Source organism: Oculina patagonica, chromosome 7, assembly GCF_052425735.1.
Source record: "Oculina patagonica isolate OP01 chromosome 7, crgOcupat, whole genome shotgun sequence".
In the NCBI taxonomy this organism is placed as follows: Eukaryota; Metazoa; Cnidaria; class Anthozoa; order Scleractinia; family Oculinidae; genus Oculina; species Oculina patagonica.
The window spans coordinates 5,477,015-5,502,624 of NC_135764.1; the positions used below are offsets into that span (position 1 = coordinate 5,477,015).

Here is a 25,610-nt window from a genome sequence, read left to right on the forward strand (position 1 = left end):
TGTTAGAACCGCTGACATTCTGAGCCGTGTGCACCGATTTCGTCAAAATCCCCGTATGTAGTGCAGAGGTCGCCATCTTGGAAAATCGGGGATTCTCTGTTGTTGATGTTCAACGATCATTTACGCACATTGAAAATCAATTGTTGAGGTATGAGACCTAATATTTGGTGAAAGTAACCTTTAATTTGCATGTCTTATTAATTTAAATAATGGTTTCGTTATGTTTTCTCGCACGATTGATCTTACATAACGTACATGTACAAAGCTCATTTCAAACTTTGTGATTGTGTTCACAGCCCTTGCATTTTGCAGTCGCACAATGTGGAGGTTGACTTTGTCAAAGGCGGCTAGAGTTAGGCCATTGCAAGGGTTAACACCCTCCTTGCAAGTTGCAGGTAAAGTTTAATCTTTTTGTCAAGCATAAGCCTTAATTTTAAATAAATATGCTTTACTGAAGACGTACATCCAGCTCCATGCATGCAGTTGTACACAATATTTCCTCTCTTAAAAGCAGAGTAGCCTTTATGCAGTGTATACTGGGTAATAGATATGACCCAGATTCAAAATTATTAAATATGAGCCAATGGTCTCAAAAAGCCCTATTAAAACTTGTTTATACTTCTCTTCAACTGCATTTACTGTAGTTTGCAAGCTACAGGGCTACTGGAAGGGGTACTGAGCATACTGATATACACTGTGGGCTTCCCTTTGAAAAAAAAATTGTGTTGGGTGTTGACACTTTTCTATTCCAGAAAATGTCCATACTGTACCCCCCCCCCCCCACAGAAGAGATATTTTGGGATTTCCTAGGGGTGGGGTACGGGTGGGGAGGGGGGTCTCAGAGACCCAAAACATTAAAAGAAATTCTGGAGCTTTATTGGAATTTCCAGAGGGCTGGGAGAGTCTTTGGAAAATTCCCTTCTGTAGGGGAGGTATAGATAGTTTATGGAATTATACATTGTGTTTTACTTGTTTTTTAGCTCAACATTATGCAACTGCTCCTGCCGCTGAGAAAATTGAAGTTTTTGTAGATGACAAAAGTCTGTTAGTCGATCCTGGAATAACAGTGCTACAGGTGAGTAAGAAAACAATTATTGTATTTAACTCCTTGGTGAATAAAGAAAAGCTGTAATTTTCAGTTTAAAGCATCTGTGACAATTTTTCTCTTGTGCAAAAAAAGACTCTTCTTGTTATTTTTAGCAGTTTAGACAATTAAGATGGTTTCCGTTCAACATTCGAGCAATACAGGCAAAAATAAAGGTACCAAATAGATCTCATAACATATTAACGATTTGAGTACAGATAACAAAAATCTGCCAAAACTTTAGCACTCAAGCTGACCCCGCGAGAGAAAAATGGCTTTGAAGTTGCCTTATTTCAGTTAAAACGGATATTTCACGCCAGTTCAAAACAAAATGGAGCACGTTTTAAACATTTTTACGAGGTTTAACTTTAATTTTCTCTTGAATGCTTTAAAATACAATATGGGGTCAATGAACTAACACAAATGAATTTCAGTAAAATCTTTTAAATAGTATAGAAAATGTTATCCTGCTATGAGTATATTTTTGGTATTTAATTTTCGCACTCATTGCTCGAACTTTCAGTGGAATCCGTCTTAATGCATTAGGAGAGACATTAATGTGTTTGTACAGTAGTTCACGGAAGAAAAGCAATCGCTAGAAGAGCAGAAGTAAATCTCAGATGTTTTCATTAATTTATGGTAGCCATATTTGTGACCCTCTGAGGGACACCAACATGGCATACTGAGCTCTATAAATTTGAGTCAACTGTTTTGGCAAATAACTCAACAATGGAATACCATATAAATCTGAGACTTGGTGAAGTTGTGTGGTTGTGTATCTTTTATAGCATCAGGCGCGGATCCAGACCGGTTTCCACCGTTTCACGGAAATCGGTTAAATTTTTTGTTACAAATAAATATTTTTAGTGTTTATTATGTTAAAGAAAATTTCCAAGTCTAAACATCCAAAAAATAAATAATTTGTCATTATTCTGCCCGAGAATACCCGGAAATGGCACTTTAGTGAGTCAAAATCTATTTTTTTTGTCAGGGGAACATGTTCCCCGACCTGGAGGCTCGCGCTTTTGGTGCTTCTGTTATCAGGAAACGGTCAAAAAAATTTTCCTGGATCCGCGCCTGAGCATTACAATTTTGTGGCTTCTTTCATCAACTGGTTTTGATTTTAATTTTTTATGGGGTGACGGTGAAAACCAAGAATTGTACTGTGTTGTGTGGTATATTTTTTACTACATGTAAATAAAGCTATCAATTTTTGTCAAACTGTGTGAAACAAATAAAAAAAAATTGGATCATTTATTGTGTGCTAGTTATATCATTTTGTTTATAAGTTGGTCCTGTTTGTGTTGTTTAGGCCTGTGCAATGGCTGGTGTAGAAATTCCAAGGTTTTGCTATCATGACAGACTCTCTGTGGCTGGGAATTGTCGAATGTGCCTTGTTGAGGTGGAGAGATCCTTAAAGGTGTGTGAAGTTAATATCTCTTCAGTTTACCCATCAGTTCTAAGCTTATTTCTCCTGGGTGCAAGTTTCAGTCACTGTCATGGATTTTTAGTATAACATTGAGAAGCTGCCACAATGTATATGTTGTTGTTGTTCAATTTTACCCTTTGACATTTTTTTTTGTTCTGGGGGTATCATAATATATGATAATGAATAATATAAAACAAAGGAAAATACCATAGAATAACAAAACCGTCAACAAGGATTTATAAATTATTTTACGACAGTAATTAATTACAGTAAGTTAATATTTTGAGCTGACTTGTCTTCACCTTGGTTTAGCCTGTTGCATCTTGTGCAATGCCTGTGATGAAAGGGATGAAGATCAAGACAGACTCGCCGATGACAAGAAAAGCTAGGTAAACCTGGATGTACATGTACAATTCATTCCTCATCGCTGTATTTAAAAAATCAATAAAGTAACAACCAAATTTGCACACTGCAGTGTAGACATAATACAGACTGAATTGTACATATGCAACTCTCCAAGTTTATTTTTTTCCTAAGTGGCCATTTGGCCACTGACTGCTGAGGTTTGGTCGCCAGTGGAAAATAGTCGCTAAATTAGCTCAGGCTTTCAATCCTTCTTCTCAATTTTAGTCGCCAGGCTGGCGGCGACTTTGGTTCTAATTTAGTCGCCAGCTCCAAAATTTAAGTCATCATGGCGACTAAAATGGTCTTACATGTAACTTGGAGGGTTGATATGATGTACTTGAATGCTATGCTAGCCTGTGAATTGCGAACGTGCTCACGTTTGGGATACATGTACGAGTAGCGAGGGCATGGGAATTTGGCAAGGGATGCGAACTGGGAACCTTTCTCTTATCTCATTGTCTCGCAACACTCTCTGACTTCTTCTTGCTGCTTGGCCACTCTCACTTTTATTCCCAAATGTGAGCCTTCTTGAAGGCTAATGATTATTTTCCATTCGATCTCACATTATATAAAACTATGGTCATGTTGTTGTCACCAGAGAGGGTGTGATGGAGTTTCTGTTGGTGAATCACCCGTTGGACTGCCCCATCTGTGATCAAGGTGGAGAGTGTGACCTTCAGGATCAGTCAATGGCTTTTGGCAGCGACAGAAGCAGATTTGTGGACAACAGATTTTCAGGAAAAAGGTAATTAATTAATGTTAGTAGAAAAGTCAGTTACAAGTTAGTGTCAAACCATACGACTGAGCATTTTACTGTAGACCAGGTGTAACCTTCACTGTTCCAGAGCAGTTTTAATTTGCAACCATATTCTGTGTTTAAGTTTATGTATCAGATACATGTATTGATTGGATTAAATAGGAATAAGACAAATCCTAATATAGTTGAAAATCAAATCTTGTATGATTTAATTTGGTCATACTGTTCTGTGCATTTACTTTAATAAATAACATGCGTAATTATTTATAATTATTGGGTGGAGGGAGGCACCGTGAGTTGAAAAAAAAAAATGGCTGGGATTGATCATAGACCTCTTGATCCAGGGCTCATTATTTAAACCCTTAAACCACTATGCACATTTAAGTGAGAAGGACTTGAGATATTTTCTAATCAGAGCTTATTATTTGCAAACTGCCATTATTTTGTTTCACTTCATAGGGCTGTTGAAGACAAAAATATAGGGCCTCTTGTAAAAACTATCATGACTCGCTGCATTCACTGCACCAGATGCATCAGGTAAAGAAATATCCTAAAAATATTCTACATAATCTTTGGGAAAACTATCATGGAAGAAACTTATGGCAGCTTATCATGAAGAACTGATATTGTGGACATTATTTTCTGAAAGGGTTAAATGCTTTTTGAACAACTTATTTCAGTGGCCTTGCATGGCTTCTACACTTTACGTTGAAAAAATACGTCCAAAATAGCCCTCAGTTCAGTGGATTCCCAGGCTTGGAGTAACTTAAAACAGGTGCAGATCACATTGTCCAAACAAACACGTTTTTGCTCAGAAATAACCTGTTATTGGCCATTCTGTTAAATTTCATGCCACAGATTCTGGTGAAACACCTGACGTAGTGTGCAGGTACAGAAAATATCCGTACCCACCCCATGGAAGGTCAGTGGAAATTTCAAGGGGGTGGGGGTCTAAAAGGCAAAAATTTATAAAGGAAAGTATGAAACTTAACTAAAATTTCTGGAGGGGTGAAAAAGCCTTCCATGGGAGGGGTATGGATATTTTCTGGAACAACACATTTAAAGAGAAAATTTGAGAAGTAAAACTTAAAGTGAAAAACAAGTCACATCTTTTGAGAAATTCAGTTAGACAGAGTGTTGACTTTGGTAGTCACATAATTTTTATGCACTTGTACAGTACAACAGTTTTGTAAGAAACCAACACCAGATTCTGTTTCTACTTCAGGTTTGCCAGTGAAATAGCTGGTGTTGATGATCTTGGTACAACTGGCAGAGGAAATGACATGCAAGTCGGAACATATATAGAGAAAATGTTTAAGTCAGAACTCTCTGGAAATGTTGTTGGTGGGTAAAGATTTATGTGTGTTTGTACTTGTACCTGTTGTGAATAAGTCATTTGTAGACAATTAATGCATTACGAGAGACACTAAGAGCAGAAGTGAATCCCAGATGTTTTCACTGATTTCTGGTATATTTATTTGACATGCAAGTTGGAACATATATAGAGAAAATGTTTAAATCAGAGCTGTCTGGAAATGTTGTTGATGGGTAGAGATTAATGTGTACTTGTACTTGTGCACTGTACCTGTCATGAATAAGTCATTTGTAATGTGCCGGTGGTTGTTGACTTTGTATCAACAGAATGATATCGACAGCTACTGGCACCTTACTTGTGAAGGACTAATTCACGATTTTAAAAACTGACCAATCAACTTCAATGGACTGGTAGACTTTGTAACATCACCGACTGACAACAACTTTTTACTTGACCCTGAAGATGACTTCCACTCAGGTTGTCAAAACGTCAGTCACTAACGACAGTTCTTTTCAGATATAATGTACACTCACCTGGACGATCACACTGTACACACTTCTGATAATCCTGCTGTTGAAACCATTTACTATGAAACATGTAATGACAAGTTTTGAATGACTTGCTTTTCCAGCACTGTTCAATAACCAAGGCTCTATGTTAATTTACATTTTTAGATCTGTGTCCAGTAGGAGCCCTCACATCAAAACCATATGCATTTACAGCCAGACCGTGGGAACTCAGGTACTTTTCCATTTTGCTACCTTGTTTCCGAGGAAGAACTGTCAACTGGTTTATACAATGAACAATTTTCTTTTTCACTACATTGTACATGCATTGATCATATATCTTATTTGCGCCAAATTAATATAAATATTATTATGCATGTAGATGGATGCCTGTACACACAGTGTACACACTGACTCTCTGTGCACGTGTACTATTATTAAATCATCTTGTTGTGGTATTTGTAGGAAAACTGACTCTGTGGATGTGATGGATGCTGTAGGAAGCAATATTGTGGTTAACACTCGGTGTGGTGAGGTCATGAGGATTTTACCCAGAATGAATGAGGTAGGACACAGGGATACATAAAGTTCCAGTATTTTCAGTGATACATAAAGTATTTTATCACAACTCAAATTTAAATGAACACTTATCAGCATCTGCCAGATTTCTTGTAAAAGGCTTTTTAAACTCAATAATTATCTTTTTCCTTGTAGGATATAAATGAGGAATGGATTTCAGACAAGACAAGGTAGGGTCGATCAAAATATGGATACATGTACATACATGTACAAAAAATATACGTTGGAAAAAATAAAAAATTCAATAACTTATTTCATATCTGTTCTAAATCCTGGGCTATGTTTACCCATTGAGGCAAATAAAGTACTTGTTAAAGGGGTAATTCTATTTATTTTCGTTAATAAGCTATAAACTTTAAATTGGCAGAGAAAAAGTCTTTTATTTTCAAAATCATGACCACATAACAAACAAGGATGATTTTCATGCATTGTAAGTACTTTCATACAAATTGAGATAAACTAAAAAAAAGTTGGGCCAACGTTCTTTAAGTTTACCCTAACGCAATCCGTTTTAATCTTATCGAATTTTTCCCATCCATGCCCCTTTTTGGCTTTTCTGTGTTTCTTTTGAGTTATTCTACAGTTTTAAGCTGTTATTGTGATATTTCAGTTAAATCTCTGAACAGTTCCGAGGTCAGTGCTGAGTGTGGAATAATCCTTACATGGGTACCGGGTACCAAATACTACCGAATTAGGTAAACTGTTTTTTCGGAGCCGCACGAAACAGTTGCCGTTGGCGGCAAAGACGTGTGTTTTGGGTCACGTGGGTTACAGCTGTCAAATGAAAAGGTAAACGCACGTGAGCACATTCCTTTGCTCGATCCAGGCGTTAGTCATTCCACCGTTAATTCATTCACCGGAGACTAGACATGTCTGCGGTTTTATGCAAATTCAGGTCGTGTCACGTAATGGTAATGAGTGCTGTTTTGGAATCATTCTCTATTGTTAAACATAGTAATACATTAAACATGATTATTTAAGGACTTTAAGTTAAAAATAATTACTCCGAGACTGTTGATGTCGTCTCCAAACAGAAATACATCCAAAATCTGCACATATTATGCACCAGTCATTTGAAACCCCCGCCTCCCCCCCCCCCCCTCGGGCATGAGCGGGGCATTCACTTTTTTGGCAAGTGAAAGCAAGTGAAGTCCCCGGCCCCCGGGAGAAAAGTGAATGGTGAACTCCCCTGCCCCTTTATATGATCCACACACATGGTAATTCATGTAGAAAACTTGTTATAGCCAAGCACAACAAGGGATGACAGTAAGGGATGATAAAAACGTTGGAAATGAACACATTGATTTCAGAGCAGCTAGGAATACATTTGCAAAGGCTCCCCGATGGACAAGGAAGCAGACGACTATTTGAAATTTCCAACTCACTTTTCTCCCGGGGGCCCTGGACTTCACTTGCTTTCACTTGCCAAAAAAGTGAATGCCCCGCTCATGCCCGAGGGGGGGAGGAGGCGGGGGTTTCAAATGACTGGTTCTAACTCAACTTAGGGCCTCTTCACATGAGCCCGGTTAACGGGCTGTCTCGGTTACCAGGACAGATTTTGACGTCTGTTCATATGGAAAATTTTAGCCCGGTTGACGGGGATAAAATTCAAGAAACGAAACCAAAATTGCGACACATAAAGTTGCATCTTTTGCGACTATCGTAGCTTTATCGACCCTTGTAACTTTTTTTTATAAAGCTAATTCGCATATTTCTAAAGTGGAAATAGATACAAGGCAAAATTATGCCATTTTGACCGCCCAGTTACGAAAGGGAAGCTATTTTTTCAAAAAAAGTTGCGTCCCGGCGGCCGGGCTGGAGTGTTCATATGGGAAAATTTTCTTCCCGGTTGCCGATATCTCGTTTGCAGGAACCGAGATATCGGTAACCGGGCTGGCCCGTCTTTTCATATGAACACATCAAAACTTTTACAAAGAAAATAGGACTGAGCCGAGATCTCGGTAACTGGGCCAGCCCGGTCAACCGGGATCATATGAAGAGGCCCTTAAACTATCATAAATGAATGTCTCCAGCGTCTTTAATGTGCTATTATTGTCAGCGTCTTTAATGCGCTGTTATTGTCAAACTAACATTTAACGTAAAAGGAATTTCTCAAATCTTGCGGACAGTTTTTAGTTGTATTTCACTCAGTATTAGTACTTCTGGTATTAGTAATTTGTTCATCTTGAGCGAGTGAACATAAATAATGTGTGCGAAATTACCATGCAGCGTGAAAATGCAAACTGCTGACCATAGAGTGAGTGCCCCGCCTATTTCCCGGTCCGAGATGCGAAGACCGTGATTTCTGGTGCAGCCCCCGCATAGTGGGGGACCAAAATGGAGTGAATCTGAAGTGAAAGCACCGCTTTTGCCCCGCTCATGCCCGAGGGGGGGAGGGGGTGGGGGATTTCAAATGACTGGGGCGAGGGGCCAGGACAACCATCCCGACGCACGTTCAAATTTTGGCGCGTTACAGATCGACCAATCAGAAGTGTTTTTATTGTTTCAACGAGCTCTAAGGAATGTGCTCACATGCGTTTACCTTTTCATTTGACAGCTGTAACCTACGTGACCCAAAACACACGTCTTTGCCGCCAACGGCAACTGTTTCGTGCGGCTCCGAAAAAACAGTCTACCTAATTCGGTAGTAAACTACATGAAGAGATTCTTTTCTGTAAATACTAAAATATCTGTTTTGAAACAGGTATGCCTATGATGGACTAAAACGACAGCGTCTCACAAAGCCAATGGTGAAAGATGACAAAGGCAACCTAACACCCTGCACATGGGAGGAAGCTTTGGTGGAAGTCGCTCAGAAACTGAATCAGGTCAAGGGTAATGAAGTAGCAGCTGTGGCCGGGGGATTTGCCGATGCTGAATCTCTTGTGGCCTTGAAAGACTTGCTTAACGGGTTTGACAGTGAAGGGCTGTACACTGAGGAAGGATTTCCATCAGATGGCGCAGGGTAAGTATTTCATCAGTATTGAGCTAACTGAAGTTCAAGAAATCAAGTTGTCTAAAAATTCTCAAAACTGTACATGTGTGTGGCTTTAAAAACATGCGCAACAAGTTCACCCTTTTAAAAATTCATTAGTCTGTAAGGGAATTCCTGAATGTTTTATATGCATACCAAGGTATAGCGCACTAGTAATTTTGTTACCTAGTGTCATAGGTCTGCAGTGTGTGCTAAGAAGTACACAGAATTCACCCTTTTCCATGCATTGCTTGCCTATAATGCTAATTATTGATGCTGGACTAGAATTATTCTCTTTGTTTCAAAGGCATTTCATGTTACTTAGTAGAAAGAGTGCGTACTATTGTGTGTTTTATACATGAATAGATGAAGAAGTATTTCTAAATAATTATTCTTTCTTTCAGGACTGACCTCAGATCTAGTTACATCATGAACAGCACCATAGCAGGAATTGAGGTGAGTGAGACGTTTTGACAAAATTAATTCATCCTGATCCAACAGCTGAACTTGAACAATCATTTTTTAGCTACGTGTTACCTAGTGCAGAAATAAAACTAAATTCTCTCAGACAGAATTAAAAAATATAATCAACAGCAGTACGGACAATTTTTACGTTGATGTTCTTTAGAAAAAGAGGGGGCACTGCACTCTTGATTGAGCAATCTGGGTTTGAGCTGGGGTCTTTGTGTTGTACTCTTGGGTAATCTACTGGATAATCAGCATCCATTTTCTTGTAACATTCTAATGTCGAGCAGATAGTTGATGAGAAAAAAAGACATCAACCATTGTAATTGTCATGATTTATCACCAAATTTTTTTGAACTAACGATACAAGTAGCGTATGGGAATCAATTAATTGAAGTAATGTTTTGGTGTTGGGACTAAAATGACAAACTGCTTAAGTTTATTGTATGTCTTTCAGGATGCAGATGTGTTGTTGATTGTTGGTGCAAATCCCAGATATGAAGCCCCTCTGGTGAATGCTCGTATTCGTAAAGGGTATGGATAAAGTCTTGTTTCCACTGTCAAGTTTTGACCCACCCACATTGCAGAGTTATTTTCTAATGAGCTTCAAGGATCTTCAGAACTGCAAAATCATTTTGTGCAATAATTGCTAAGAAGGGAGGGAGGACTTAAAGAGATTAAGGTGTTTTTTGTTTTTGTTTTGTAGCACATGTACACTGCACAAGCTCATAATCAAAATTATCTTCTGTTGAACAACTTTTTCATTCTAAGTACAATTTGTAGGAATGAAGTTAGCACTGCAGCATCTTATTCTGTTTTGATTCCATATTTTGCAAGTGCCATGTGAGCCACACAACTGCTTCATGTTCTGTTATAATCTCGTTTCTTTAATGTTTGTGAAACACTTGACATATTGCTTTCCCCCTAAATGGATACTTTGTGTACATGAAGTCCATTGCAAGTTTTATCGGGCATCTTTTACAGATTTCTCTAACAATATACTTGGAACAGTAGACATTTAATTTAGTTCTATTGGAAATATGTAAATCTAATTGGCTTGCTCATCGTTGCCTATTCTGATAGAAAACGATCTTGTGGGCATTCCCTCTGAAAAGGAAAATTACTGTACTTTTTTAGCTTTAAATAAAATTCTGTACCCAATGTCACTCTTCTAGATGTATGCTTAATAATTTGGTACATTTATTTATTCTAGATGGATGCATAATGACCTTCAGGTTGGACTGGTTGGTACTAAAGTGGATCTCACATATGACTATGAGGTACAGCATCTAAGCATTCAGTTGTCACTTTTGTTATCCAATCCTGTCATCTATGTTTCAAGTTATATTTTAACTTTATGTATTTATATCTTTCAGCATCTTGGCGATACGGCTGGTACCCTGAAAGAGATTGTATCTGGAAAGCACGCATTTTCAAAGGTGTTGTAAATACAGATATGAAATTGTAAGATTAGGAGTGTCCTGCATCCATTTTTACAATACTGTGAAGTTCAAGAGATGGGTTTACAAGTGCGTTTATTTTAGAAGGAATTTTGCGTTCTGAAAAGGGTTGGGCTTTTTTTAGAACCTTAAGACTTCACACTTAAGACGATCCAGTAGTTGCGTTCATGTATAAGAATACTCTTTCTAAACACAACGATGTGAAGCGCAAAATGTTTAGTAATACCGTTGTTGAATGAGCATTAAAATTTCAAACCAACTATAATTCAGTACTTTTGTACGCTTTATATTCGGAATATTTTGTATTTTTTATAAAAAAGATAACCCTTCATCCAGAGGGCCCTACTGTTTGAAAACGTTTCGCGTATAAGATTTGGGGAAGTTGTTTTCTAAAGGAGGCGACGGTGGGGGCTTACCGGAATTTTTCTGTTATCCACGTTTTAAACGTCTGCTTTCTCTGAATTTTAAAATCCCTCTGTCTGCAGGTTCTGGCAAACGCTGAGCGCCCCATGATTTTGGTGGGAAACACCATTCTCCAGGGACACGAAGGTGCTGTAGTTCATCAAGTAGTCGCTGATATGTCACACAAGTTGAAGAGTTCTAAGAAGGTCGAAAAAGACTGGAAGGTCCTAAATGTGTTACACAGGGTATGTAATAACTCACGAACTGTATCCCATCTTTCAGTCTAAAAATTGATGTTTGTTATTGACATCTATTTCCTTTCAGAACAGAACTTGGATATTCATAAACGATTTCTGTACACGTACTTTTTTTCGTCTCTAGTTTTAGTTAAGCATGCCGTTTTTTTTTTTTTTTTTACTTTTTTGACTTGCGACACTGCGGTACAGTAGAATCCTGATTTCTCGAAAATAGGCCATTTCTGAGTTACCCTTTGCCACTGTTTCAAAACGAGTCTACGTGCGGAACCATTCAAATGAAAATGAGTTTGTTTTGCATGAATATGGACCTGTAGAGAAACTGATTTTCTTAGGAATGGTTTCGTACGTATTCTCGTTTCGAAACAGAGGCAAATGACCTCGGGAATGGCCTATTGCTTTGGAGAAATCGGGGGTATCTCTGGTTAATCCCGCTAACTCGAACCCTTTTCAGTTTCCCTTGAAGGTTTGAGTTATCGCTATGATTTCGGGATTCAGTTGTACTGTATTTCTGACAGGTTGAAGGGTCTGTGTCTTGCTATCTTCGAAAAGAGTCAAAATGATGCTTTATTTAGGTTGAAAAACACCAAAGAAATAATAATAAACCAATGATAAACAAGGATGGTTAAGATTGGCGAAGATTGAGACAGATTGATATTGTTTGACAGGTGGCCAGCCAGGTTGCTGCGCTGGACATTGGATACAAACCTGGAGTCGACAAAATGACAGAGAAGCCCAAACTTCTGTTCTTGCTTGGCGCTGTAAGTAATTTTGCATTGGTGAACGGAAGTTGTAATAACAGCACAGGAAACGTTGTAAAACTCAGAAGAAAAGCCTTTAATCCGTAAAGATCCTAACTGCGATCTTACATCTTACAACTGAAGCTATAACACTTTTCCAAAATATTAAACTACATTGAATCATGCACGCGAGCGAATTTAACACATTATTACCCAAAGTCATCAAAGTGCCAATCACAGCGTCAAAAAGTGCAATAAACCAATCAGAACTCGTTGCAAGAACACGTAACCGACGCCAAACGCGGGAAAACTTGTTACCGGCTTCAAGCAGCAGCAGCAAGCGCGGGAAAACTCGCAGAAGCGAGAAAAAGTGTTGTTAAATGATTAGCAAAGGCAGGTTACTAGATTTTTTCAAAACCACTTATAAATTTTGACCAACACAAAAATCAGACTTAAGCCTTAGTCACAGATAGTGCATTATCTACATTGTACTGAAGGTTTTTTAACGCTCTTGTTTTCTGCTTCAACAGGACGCTGGTCATGTGAAGAGGGAAAATCTTCCTAAAGACTGTTTTGTTGTGTATCAAGGTGCGTGACTTTTTGAGAATTGCGTTTCGTGTAGTTCAACATGTCATGTTTGGCCTTGCCCTTATAAAGCCCTCCGCAAAGCCCTCCGCAGTACTCATCTATTAACAATGCGACTGCTCATTTTTAGGTCATCATGGCGACCATGGCGCACACATCGCTGACGTCATCCTACCGGGTGCAGCGTACACAGAGAAGACCGCCACTTATGTTAACACAGAGGGGAGGGCTCAGCAGACCAGAAGGGCTGTCACGCCACCCGTGTACGCGCGTGATGATTGGAAGATCATAAGAGCGCTGTCAGAGGTAAAGTTACATGAAAATCCTCGTACATTCATACCTTACCCTACTAGCAGCGTTCCCTCGTTTTCCCTCCTCTGATCTAATTAAATTAATTTTCATTTCGAAAACAGATCGCTGGAAATACCCTTCCATACGACAACTTGGAGGAAATCAGACGAAGACTCTCCGAAGTGTCTCCGAACTTGACTCGGTATGGTGACGTAGAGGAGGCGAACTTCTTCAACTTGGCTCTGGGTTTGATGCAGGTACGAGTCGTTTACACTGCGGAGCCTGATGCACGTAATTAGAATTATAAACTACAGTTACAGTCACCGCAATGGCTCGGCTTTGGCGCCCTTATTATAAGATTTAGGTTATCACTTCCAGAATGCAGTATAGTAAATAGTTTGCCATGTAGGCCAGACCTTTCCGCCGTTATAAACGCGTGCGCACGAAATTTCCCGCCACGGGATAACGCGCTCAAAGACATTTTCCCGCTAGAAAAAGACTCGCTCAAACAGTCAATCCTGATTGGTTAGTTTGAGTCCTGTGGGATGCTGATTGATGATTCATTTGTTCTACGTGAATTTCTTGTCTTCTTTTAATATTCAGCTGTCATATTTCTTCTTTCCCTCTCAGAGCGCCAAAACACAAACCTTGAAGCAGCCTCTACAGCCAAGCATTCTGGAACTGAAGGATTTCTACATGACGGACGCAATCAGCCGTGCTTCACAGACCATGGCCAAATGTGTAAACGCCGTACAAACAATGGAATGAAAACTGCTGAGAAAAAACAAAACAAAACAAGATCGAACTGTAAATAGGCCGTTCATGGAAGCCTTTTGAATGCAACTAAGACGGACACTGTTTCAGTGATTGATGGGTTGTATAATTTTCTGCATTGAAATGGTTTGTTTTTTTGGAAGCCTTTTGAATGCAGCTAAGACGGACACTGTTTCAGTGATTGATGGGTTTTGTAATTTTCTGCATTGAAATGGTTTTCTTGGTAGCCTTTCAGACAAAAAAATGTATGCTTCAACCGAGAGGCAATAAGAGAGTTTAACACAGAAAATGAGAGAGGCAGCTTTCGAATAAAACTCTAACAGAAAGTTCGTTATTCTTTAAGGTAGGCCCGTTTTAAGAAATGCTCAGTTTTTGCTTCAAGAAGAAAGTTGAGTGATGCCAACAAGTTTATAATTATTTCAATTGTTAACGAAACCAACCAACACAGCGTGCTCAACGAAACGCGAGCATATTTTACCTGCAAATGTTGATTCAAACGAAGTATTTGGTAAATTGATAAACTGGAAAGCCATCTGTAAAATTTAATTAACAATTAGACTACGAGCCCGAGTTTTCTATGAGCAAATAGTCAACGAGGCGCAGCCGAGTTGACTATCGCTCATAGAAAACGAGGGCGAGTAGTCTAATTGTTTTAGTAGAAACTCTTAAGGATTGCAGTCCAAAACCTACAATATTGTGCACTTTGAAGACAAAAATAAAGAAAATTTACCGCTTAAAGAGCTACGCGCGCGCGACTGTTTTCTATCGGCGAATAGAAAACAGTGGGAGAACCAATCAGATTCGCGGATTTCCAATAGAACACAGCTGAGTTTCTACTAAGAGTGGTTATAATCTGTCAGATTATTTTTGTATAGTTTCATTCGTTTTTACGAATGATGGTGACAGAATGAAATAAAATGTTCAAGTTGAATGAGAGTTTGTCTGTCTACCGTAAATGATCTAATAAACGCCCACTCTCAAATAAACACCTCGTATCTAATAAACGCCTCCCCTGAAGTGCAAAGTTTGTATTAGACGCCCCTCTCTAATAAACGCCCCGTGTCTAATAGACGCCCCCTCCAAGAATCATCTCAAAAACCAAGGAAATGCTCCATAGAGTAAAATCACGCAATTAAGTTAGTGTTCTGCTTGACTCGGACATCGAAGAAGCCAACAACGCCAACATGGTTGACCCTGATGTCGATAAAAACGTCGATTTCGAACTATGAACAGCATCTCTAGGTTTTGCATTAGCGCAGATTAGATAAGTCTCCTACTCACCAACTCTGTTATATATCTTACTCCACTAGAAAACTACCCATCCTATAAATTTGTTTTATTGACGTTGTTACCGTTAAATTGAAATAAACGCCTCATATCTATTTAACGCCTCCCCTATACTCAAATACATTAAGGCCTGGTTCTCAGACCTTTTTCATATTTTCTGACAACTTTTAGAAATCACATTTCGGTGCGCGGTAATGTAAATAAAAAATGCTCAAATGATTAAAGATAATCAAACAAGGATATTTTTAGTAAAAGAGTTTGGTCACGTGATTGACCACGCCCTACAGTTCAAGAAAACCATTGCTATCGATTCCCACTAATTGTCGCACTAAAAGATAAAGTTTTATTGCATGAAAACAATTACCCTAAGAAGGGTTTAGGAAATCTGCTCGGAATGAAACAAAACATTTAACTGGACAAAAGCTATTTCCAATCTTTGACTAGTGCCAGTCCCTCTCAAATATTTAATAAATCTACTAACAAGACATTAAACAGTTTTCTCTCATTCCGACCGGCGTTTGAAAGTAAGTACTAGTAGCCATTACTCTGATATAACGTTGGCTCTTCCTTTAATCTCTAAATAGTGGGAATTTCTTGTTGTGAAACTGTCACGCAATCATGCGTAGTTAGTCACGTGACTGAAATATGATATGCATTACACAAAAAATTTGGAGAGTTTTTGGTCATGATTAACTTTAAATTTCAATTTTACAGAAAGCTCTTATTGCTTTTAGTATAGACCACCCCCCTCTCAAATATGACGAGAACCAGGTATAATCTACTTGAGTAGGACCCCAAAAATTTAATAAACGCCCGGCAGGGCGTGTTTTAGATTATTTACGGTATGTGGGGATCGTACATTAAACCTCGATGTAACGAGGTAACAACGGATCGGAAAAATATGTTCTTATGACGGGTTCGTTATACCGGAGCTCTGTTTCAATACATTTTACCGGGGGGGGAGCAACTTGCCAACTTCCCATACATTCTCTTATATGACTCTCACAACTTGCGAAGCAATCATCTGGGCAGTAGTCAGCGGATGTCTCTAAGGCATATTCAGAGCAGCTCCTTTCTTTGTGAACTTACCAAAACAATGGCATCTAGCTAGACTGCTAACTTCCCTACCCCCCCCCCCCCTCCCCTTAGGAAGGCCTGATACTCAGGTTACTCGCCGTGCTTCATGCTGGCTGAAATGTGTTTTAGTAATTTGCCGTCAGTTATCATGTAACGTTGCTATTGAAACTTAAAGAAGAAGTTCACTCCAAAATGGCCATATGTTTTCTTTACGCCAATAAAAAGTTTATACAAAGATATGTTATTTACCAAAATTTCAGCCTCCAACGTGCGCTATAACCCTACGAAAGCTTGCCCAAAACTCGACAACAGAACGCCGCCATCTTGGAGCTGGTAATGTAGGCGTGACGTCAAAGAGCTCAGCCTGAAGTTTGGCTGGAATATTTTAATAGTCGAAACTCCTTGTTTTTTGTATTTCTTGAAGCTCTGTTTGAGCAAAATGGAGATGCACAAACAGGCATTTTGACAAACAAAAGCCACTACATTGGCGTAATAATACTCCGCCCTTGTTCCCAGGCAGCGCAAATTATCAAGGAAAGGCTCTACCGGCGATGGTCTTTCCAAGATGGCGGACACGGTGAAGAAGACCCTCATTCCTCGCCTTGTCCGCGATCTTAGAAAGGCCATGAGAACAGGGTTTCGCAATCTTCACCCTTGCAGCTGCGTTTCAATGACTCTAACTGTGATAAAATCATCAAGTCATTTATCTCCCGTGGGAGGGGGGGGGGGGCAGGAGGATGGGAGCACGGGATAGAAGGGGTGTTAGGCGGGGGAAGAAGAGAGGACGGTAAACGGGATTCCTAAGGTGGCAGAAACCGGAAGAAATTGAAAATTTTCGCAACATTTCGTTTTATTTTTTAAGAGAAAAACCGCTACAGAAAGAGGCGGTGTGCGTAGGCCTTTCTCGATTATGCTAGTAAAACTGGCATTTAACGCTACTAGAAATTCTCCAATAAAGCCAAAAAAATGCTTAAATAATGCCTGATTTCTTTAAAAAATGCCACTTGAATTCCAAAGAATGCTTTGTTTTATTTTAAACAAAACATACAAACTCTTACATTATATGCTCATATCAACAACAGGTGATACTGTAGTGATCGATGTCTTGCTATAGATACTGGAACTGGTCTATCTTGCAAGTTCGTGGCCGACGCTATCTTCGCTGATCTTGGCTGAGCAAGCTTAAGAGAAAGAGTTACCCGCTGACCACCCATACCGTTTTTTTTCGTTGGTGTACACACACAGGTAACACAACGCACAAACAGTCGACTCGAAACAGGCAGAGAATAATCAAATTAAGTAATCAAAATTGTGAAACTTTGGGATTATTAATCCTTCTGAGTTCTAAGTGCTGAAATCTGGATCACAGTCATGAAAAATGACAGAAAATGCTAGCAATTCTTTTTTTAAGAAAAAACGAAAAAAAATGCTCGTTTTCCCAAAAAATGCCGAAAAAAATGCTAGCATAATCGAGAAAGGCCTAGGTGTGCGGGAGAAAAACGTACGGAAGCACGAGTTTAGGTGGATTTCCACTGACGCGTAATTTTTTCCTTTTGAACAGTCTGTGAGTATTTCAAATTGAGTTTTTGTTAAAAATATCAGCCCTTAAATTTTTTTCCACTAGTTTATACAGTCAAAAAATTGTGAAACTAGAAAAATAGTTTCACTTATGCATTTACCGTAAAATTCATTTACCTATCAGATGCCTCTGCATTTCTATTGCAAAAAGATGAAAATGCATACCAGCATACAAAGAAACGAACGCCTGGGGAATAAAAATTCGTCCCGTGTAACCGCACTTGAAAAACACTACCTGTTATGTAAATAAGTAGTATGGAATAATACGCCAATGTGGGAATTTTGCAATAACGTCTTTTTAAATAAATGCTTTGCTGCACGTGAGAAATTTGCACGTTTGTTTATAATTCTCAATTTATAGTTAGGCCATTCTATTCATTCATGTGCACCTCAGCCCACTTGCGATTTTAAATTTCGCAACCGTCTTTCAGTTTGCTTCAACTAAAACCGTTGGACAAAGTTAGATCTACTTCGCGTTACGTTTACCGATGTTCCGCCAACTTCAAGTTAACGAGTCCGCTTTTGTAGGATACAGCGAGTTTTGCTGACTTTGAGCAAAAACTCCGCTTTCAGGAACAAGCTTCTTAAAAGTTGTTCAATACCATGAAACCAAAACTTTGCTTGGCAGGTAAGCGAACGTTCCTTTGACGGCGTAATTTGCACATGTGGCTCTAAGAATCGCCAGCATTTCAGCTTCTGAACTGAATAATTCCTAAGTGTTAGCCGTTAGCCGACAAACTTTGGTGGACAAAACACTTTTTTTTTCAGATCTTGGGAGACTCTTTGGATACAGCCACCAAGTTGAAGTATGTGGCCACAGACAAGACAGGAAAGGCAATGAAACACTGAATGCCCGCCTTATAGAGGTAACTTAAGAGCTGAATTTAGAACTCTTGAAGTTTTATTTGAGACTTAAAACAAGACTATTTCTGAACATTTTTACTGACACTTTAAAAGCTAATGACCGCGCGAAACACTGTCTTAATATTCTTAACATACTATCACTTTTTTTGCATTTTAGTAGAAACTGAAACCGTTGTCTAGCTTTCACTTCAGTGATTAATGGAGTCAAGATAACTTTGAAACGCCGTATAGTTTACACTTGTTTTTTCTTGCATAGTCACGGCTGTATTTCGAAATGTAAGTTAATTAAGAGCAAGACTATTTCTGAACATTTTTACTATCATTTTAAAAGCTTATGACCGCGAAACACTTATCATTTTAATATACTCTGTCTCTCTGTTCTTTGTATTTAAACTGCAACCGTACATGCATGTGTTGTCTTTCTACTTGATAATAGCCTGTGAACAGGAGTCAAGATAATTTCAAAACGTCTAGTGTTATTTCGCTTTTTCCTACATAGTCAATTGTATATTGAATTGTTCTCATATTAGAATTCAACACAATAATTCGGTAAAGCTAATCTCAGAATTGTAATTAGGTCTCTACAGAGCTCTACAGTAATTTAAAGCCCCCGCGAAAACCCAATCTTTCTACCCTTTAGGGCGTCATTTACTCGTGCGGTTCTCAGAGTCGTCAGCATTTTAGTTACTGAACTGCACCATTCCTAAGTGGTTGCTGTCAAACTTTGATGGATAATGTACATTTCTATGTTTTTATTATTTTTAGGAGAACTTTTGAAGACTCTTTGGATATAGCCACCGAGTTCAAGTATGTGGCTACAGACAAGACAAGCAAGGCAATGAAAAACTGAAAGCCGGATTATACAGGTAACTTAAACCTTATTTGAGGCCATAGAGCAAGACTACTTCTGAAAATTGTGACATGTGTGAACAAAAACTCGGTAAAAACGGATCTAAAAATAGTAATTGCAGGGCTCTACAAAGTAATTGAAAGCGCCGGTAAAGACCCGGCGCTCTTTCTATTCTTTTAGGCCAGGGCGTTATTTACTCGTGTAGTTTTCAGAATCGTCAGCATTTCAGCTATTCGGAACTTCTCTATTTGTGGTAGCTGAACTTCAAAGGACAACAAACATTTCTTTTATTTTTTTCTGAAGATCTTTGGAAACAGTCATGCACCAAGTTCAAGTATGTGGCCACAGATTAGAAAGGAAAGGCAATGGCCGCATTAATAAAGGTATACTTAAGAGTTGAATTAAAAACTCTTGTCTTATATTATCACCAGATAAATTATATTTTATAGGATTTTTACTGACACTTTGAACGCTAATGACCGCAAATTACTCTGTCACCTTCGTTTGTATTTTTACTCGAAACTACAACCGTTATCTTTCTAGTATTTCGCTCATTTTTAGAGCTAATTGTATTTCAAAATGTTCACTTATTAGAATTTTAAGTGTAAGCAAAAACGTTTAGCTGTTATTTACTCGTGTGGTTCTCAGAATCGTCAGCATTTCAGCTACTGTACTGCACCATTATTCGAAGACGGCAATTTTTGGTGGACAATTGACATTTTTCTTATTTCTCAGAACGTTTTTGGACCGCAGTCACAAAGTTCAAGCGTGGTCACAGATAAGACAGGATCTGTGGAAAATGCACGCCTTATAGAGGTAAATTGATAGTTACCTTATAATTACCAAATAGCCTGGGATTTGCTTTCAGTAAAAGTTGCAAATTGACGTTAAGTGTCCTTAAGAATTTGTTATTACCGAAAACAACTAAACAGTCAATCCTAAGGAGGCAAGCGTGGCCGATCGAGTGGTTTAGGGCGCTGGTATTGTAATCCGGAGGTCCCCGGTTCAAGACCTGCCCTTGCCACTAGCTGAATTTGTTTCTCGGTAGTCCCGAGTTCAAATCCTCGATCACGCTTTGTATATAGCCAACTGGTCTGCCTCCTGCCAGTTGGGATTTTTAACTTGTTATGCTTATTTAAAATATTTGTTTCCTCTGTTACAGTGGCATGCCTGTAAACTAGCTATCTTCTTTAAAAAGGCGTCGCGTAGCTCTCAGGATCGTTAGCATTTCAGCTACCGATCTGCGCCACTTTTATTGTTTGCCGACAACTTTTAATGGACAAGACATTTCTCTCTTTTTTTTTAGAAAGTCCGTTGGAGACAGTCACTAAGTGCAAGACTTATGCTCAGGTAACAACCCGTTTTTCGTAAAATCCTGGATCACTACCAAAACAAGCTAAGCTATAAGAACGTAATCCCAAGCTGGGTGGAGGGTTTCGCGCGTTCCACTTGGTGCTTGTCTACCTGCACGCTCCCGAGGAGGTTGCAGTTAATGGGGGCAAGCTGCTATGTCACCTACTGGAATTCCACCCTTTGCGATTGCACGTGGGTGCGCGAGTCAGGTCTACGAGTCAACTCCGATCTGGGTAGCAGAGTGGTGGTTAAGGCTGATAATTATTTTTCAGTAGGCGGCAGTGACCATTGCAGCCACTCACCGGCTGTAACCCCCAGAGGACTGCCTGTAGTTTAAGCCGGGATTACATATTGTCTGTCTAGTGGTTGCATCCAATGATCTAAAAGAAATGAATGATCTTGGATTTTCAAGAACGGGTTGTAAATATATTGTAAGTACATTGTGGGATTCCAACCCACAAACTTCAGGTTACAGGTCCACTGCTCTACCATCTGAGCTACAGAGCCATGATGGGAACAGCGCATGAGTGAATTCCAGCTGACTCACTCATTTATCTGCCTGAGGATTTTTCTAAACTAAAATAAACTGTATATCCTAAAAACTATAACAGAATAAGGGCTTACGTGGGATTCAAACCCACAACCTTCGGGCTACAGGTCCACTGCTCTACCATCTGAGCTACAGTGCCATGATGGGAACAGCGCATGAGTGAATCCCAGTTGAGTCACTCATTTATATGTGCCTGAGGATTATTCTAAACTAAGGAAAACTGTAAATCATAACCACTAAAACACAACAGACGCTAAGGTGGGGTTCAAACCCACAACGTCGGGTAACAGGTCTACTGCTCTACCATCTGAGCTTCAGAGCCATGATGGGAACAGCGCATGAGTGAATCCTAGTTGATTTACTCATTAATAGGCCAGTGGATGATTCTAAACCAAACAATGCAATACAAACATTACTAATAACTATGAAATAAGTACAGCAATTATTCCACTCACGCTTGTTGTTGCGCGTTTGTGGAATAATTGTTAAGTATACTAACTTGTTAGCTATGAATCACATTAGACAGGAAGGAGGCGTGGCTGCTTACAAGAATGTTATGTGAGGTGAAGTATGAATATAAATGGATAGAGTAGTTTGGCTGATTTTGCTGTTAGTTCGATTCTGAGAAAAAAAAAAATCAAACAAAAAAACATTTTCAAATTCCAATTCGATCTGGATAGAGGACCCGCATGAAAACCAGCTACGGCTGATGTGGCTTCTTCTCTAAATATTGCGGTATTTTATTTCTTCCGTCTGACCTCATGGCACAGAGCCGGTGCCAGAATGACTGCCATTGTGTGATGCTTCCATGCCAGTGCAAGTGCAAGAACCTGATCGTGTGCCTGTGTCCATTTGGTCAGAGAACGAACTGTCATTTATGTCAGTTTGACTGAAGTATAATTAAAATACAAAATACTAGATATGGCTAAATAACATAAGTAGATGATATCGGAACGGTTGGGATTCGAACCCACGACCAGTTTCTAAACAAAAATACTCTGTACTGACCACTGAAAGAAAATCAGTGGCTACGGTGGGATTCAAACTCACAAGCTTCAAATTACAGGTCCACTGCTCTACCATCTAAGCTAAGAGCCACGATGGGAACAGCGCATGAGTGATTCCCATTTGATTCACTCTTTTATGTGCCTGAGGATGTTTCTAAACAAAAACACACTAATTACTGAAAACAAAGCAGCATAGGTAGGATTCGAAGGCATTTGATCGCTTTAGTAAAACAATTATTCCACTTGCTCCTGTTGGATATGAGATGAAAATAGCCGGCCATTTTATATCCAACACGCGCTTTTGTGGAATAATTGTTAAGTATACTAACTTGTTAGTTATTTATTACATTAGACAGGAAGAAGACCGTGGCTGCCCGCCAGATCGTTATGGGAGTAAAGTATGACTATGAATGGCTGCGTGGGGCTGTGTATGACTGACAAAGTATGGCCATGTAGGGATGATAAGGGGAAAATATAAGTCTAGAACTGGTCATGTATCACTCTGTAAGCTGGATTATGTAGGCCCATGAATGAAAAAGAATGGCTAAGTAATAGTATGTAGGGATATAGGGCAATATGTATTACCGTATGTATAGTCATGTATTACTCTGAAATATAATGTAGACCCATGGATGACAAAGTATGGCTATGTAATAGTATGTAGGGATATTATGTGTAGGGCAATATGTATTACCGTATGTATAGTCATGTATTACTCTGAAATATTATGTAGGCCCATGGATGACAAAGTATGGCTATGTAATAGTATGTAGGGATATTATGTGTAGGGCAATATGTATTACCGTATGTATGGTCATGTATTACTCTGTAAGGTTATATAGGGCTATTTATGACATGTATGGCTATGTAACTAGTGTATAAATAATGTTCATGTAAGACGCTGTAAGTTTATGTATGTTTGATTATGTAGGTCTATTTATGGTATAGTGGTTATGATTCGTGCCTTCCAAATCAGTGTGTCAATTTGGTATCAAAACCGCGGGTACATTCCTTTTTGTTCTTCTTTGTTTCTTTCTTGTTCTTTTTTTTATCTTTTTTTTCAGATCCGGTTGAGGAAACTGGTATCCTTTATTTTATTTAACCATTTTGTTATCTCACTTTTAATGTTGTATTTTTATTCATTATATGGTTACTGCCGCTTATCACATCGGCGTTGCAAAGGGAGAATTAGGCATGGTGTACAATTATTACATTCATTAGAGTAGATAAATAAGACTTTTACTTTTCAGGAAACAGCCCATTTTGGCTTAGTTCACTTGCTATGATAAATAATCTTATCTGAAAAAAACGTTCACTCGCAAAAGCCAACATCCAACGCCTGTCTCACAAATCCGAACTATTAACTCCTAAACCATCAGCATGTTTGTTTATTCGACCTAATTTCGAGAAAAAATTCTTTAAATGATGGAATCTTCTAAACCGAGTCTAGACACATTGAGGGACTGGGCAAAAACCGGAAAAATGATCAAACAATCGTTGCCAAAGCCGCAATCTTCGGAAAGCTTCGGCCATCTCCGGCAGCGCCCGTACATCGTATACCGAACATCTCAGAATGCATTCGAAAAAAAAAGGCCGGAAACATCCTCGAAATTCCAGTAACTATAACTCTTCGGCATCGTCTGAACATCGTATACCGAACATGCATCTTAGAATATATTTCAAAACGTCATAAACATGTATCACTCTGTTAGGTTATGTAGGGGCATTAATAACAATGTATGGCTATATAACTCGTGTATAAATAATACTCATGAAAAACTCTGTAAAGTCATGTATCACTATGTATGATTATGTTGGTCTATTAATGGTATAGTGGTTATGATTCATGCCTTCCAAATCAGTGTGTCAATTTGGTATCAAAACCGCGGGTGTGTACATGCTTTTGTTTTCTTCTTTCTTTCTTTCTTCTTCTTTTTTTGTTATATTTTTTTCCAGATCCGGTTCAGGAAACTGGTATCCTTTATTTTATTTTACAATTTTGTTTTCACATTTTTAGTATTGTATTTTTATTCATAATATAGTTTGCTGCCGCTGTTGTTGAATTGTAATAACTAAATAAATCATATCGACGTTACAAAGAGGGGAAGGCATGGTGTACAAATATTACATTCATTAGGGTAGATGAATAAGATTTAGTCCATTTTGGCTTAGCTCAATGATAAATAATAAATAATATTATCTGAAAAATCGTTCAGCCATTTTAATTCTCACATTTCCACTTCTGCTAATTAAAAACGTCTATCACACTCGCACAAGCCAACATCCAACGCCTGTCTCACAAATTCGAACAAATAACTCCTAAACCGAGCATCACTAATGCGATTAAATTTCGAGAAAAAATTTTATAAATGATCGAATCCTCCAAACCGAGTCCAGGTACATTGTGGGACTGGACACGAACCGGATAAATGAACAAACAATCGTTGAACTCAGAATATCAGTCATCGAAAAACGTCGGAAACATCTCCAAGAACTCCGGTTACTATGACTTCGAAAAGCTTCGGACATCTTCGGCACTGTCTGTACATCGTATACAGAATATCTCACGGTCCTAAAGAAAAGAAAAAACTTACTCAGCAAAAGCGGTATGAATTGGATGATAAACTTTATACTTGGATATTTCATCAGGCATGGCCGTGACTTCTTCATGGAATGAACTTCACACTTCATTCCCTGAAGAAGTCACGCGAGTCAGACCGTGCCGTGACTTCTTCAGGGAATGAAGTGTGAAGTTCATTCCCTGAAGAAGTCACGGCACCGCCTGCTTGGCCTTACAAGGCCTGACTTCTTCGCTTCTTCGGGGAATGAACTGTAGAGTTCACTCCCCAAAGAATTCAGGGCTTTTCAGGCTGTGTTCTGACTTCTTCAGAGATCTGCACAGTTCATGATCCCTGAAGAAGTCAGGCCATGCCTGATGAAATGTTGGAAATTACGGTTTATCATCTCAACCGTACGGTCGACCTCCTTTATTTTGTAAAAACTGATAATTATATACAGTATATA

General features: G+C 38.8%; 1 protein-coding gene across 2 annotated transcripts; it reads left to right on the forward strand.

Moving 5' to 3' along the window:
* The first annotated feature begins 55 nt into the window (after positions 1-55).
* Positions 56-14,560, forward strand: LOC144659426 (NADH-ubiquinone oxidoreductase 75 kDa subunit, mitochondrial-like). Of its 2 annotated transcripts, XM_078519858.1 has the most exons (23): positions 56-148; positions 297-395; positions 981-1,075; positions 2,397-2,504; positions 2,826-2,902; positions 3,517-3,663; positions 4,135-4,212; positions 4,901-5,000; positions 5,201-5,218; positions 5,664-5,731; positions 5,962-6,061; positions 6,211-6,245; positions 8,780-9,040; positions 9,454-9,505; positions 9,972-10,048; positions 10,728-10,794; positions 10,891-10,953; positions 11,460-11,621; positions 12,299-12,391; positions 12,901-12,958; positions 13,086-13,261; positions 13,369-13,503; positions 13,877-14,560. In XM_078519858.1, exons 2-23 carry the CDS (start codon positions 320-322, stop codon positions 14,012-14,014), a joined length of 2,184 nt encoding a protein of 727 aa, XP_078375984.1. In that variant the 5' UTR covers positions 56-148; positions 297-319; the 3' UTR covers positions 14,015-14,560. The 2 variants fall into 2 exon arrangements, with proteins under 2 accessions (XP_078375984.1, XP_078375983.1); XM_078519857.1 differs by lacking the exon at positions 5,201-5,218 and having other exon boundaries at positions 4,901-5,019; positions 5,665-5,731.
* Positions 14,561-25,610: the final 11,050 nt, after the last annotated feature.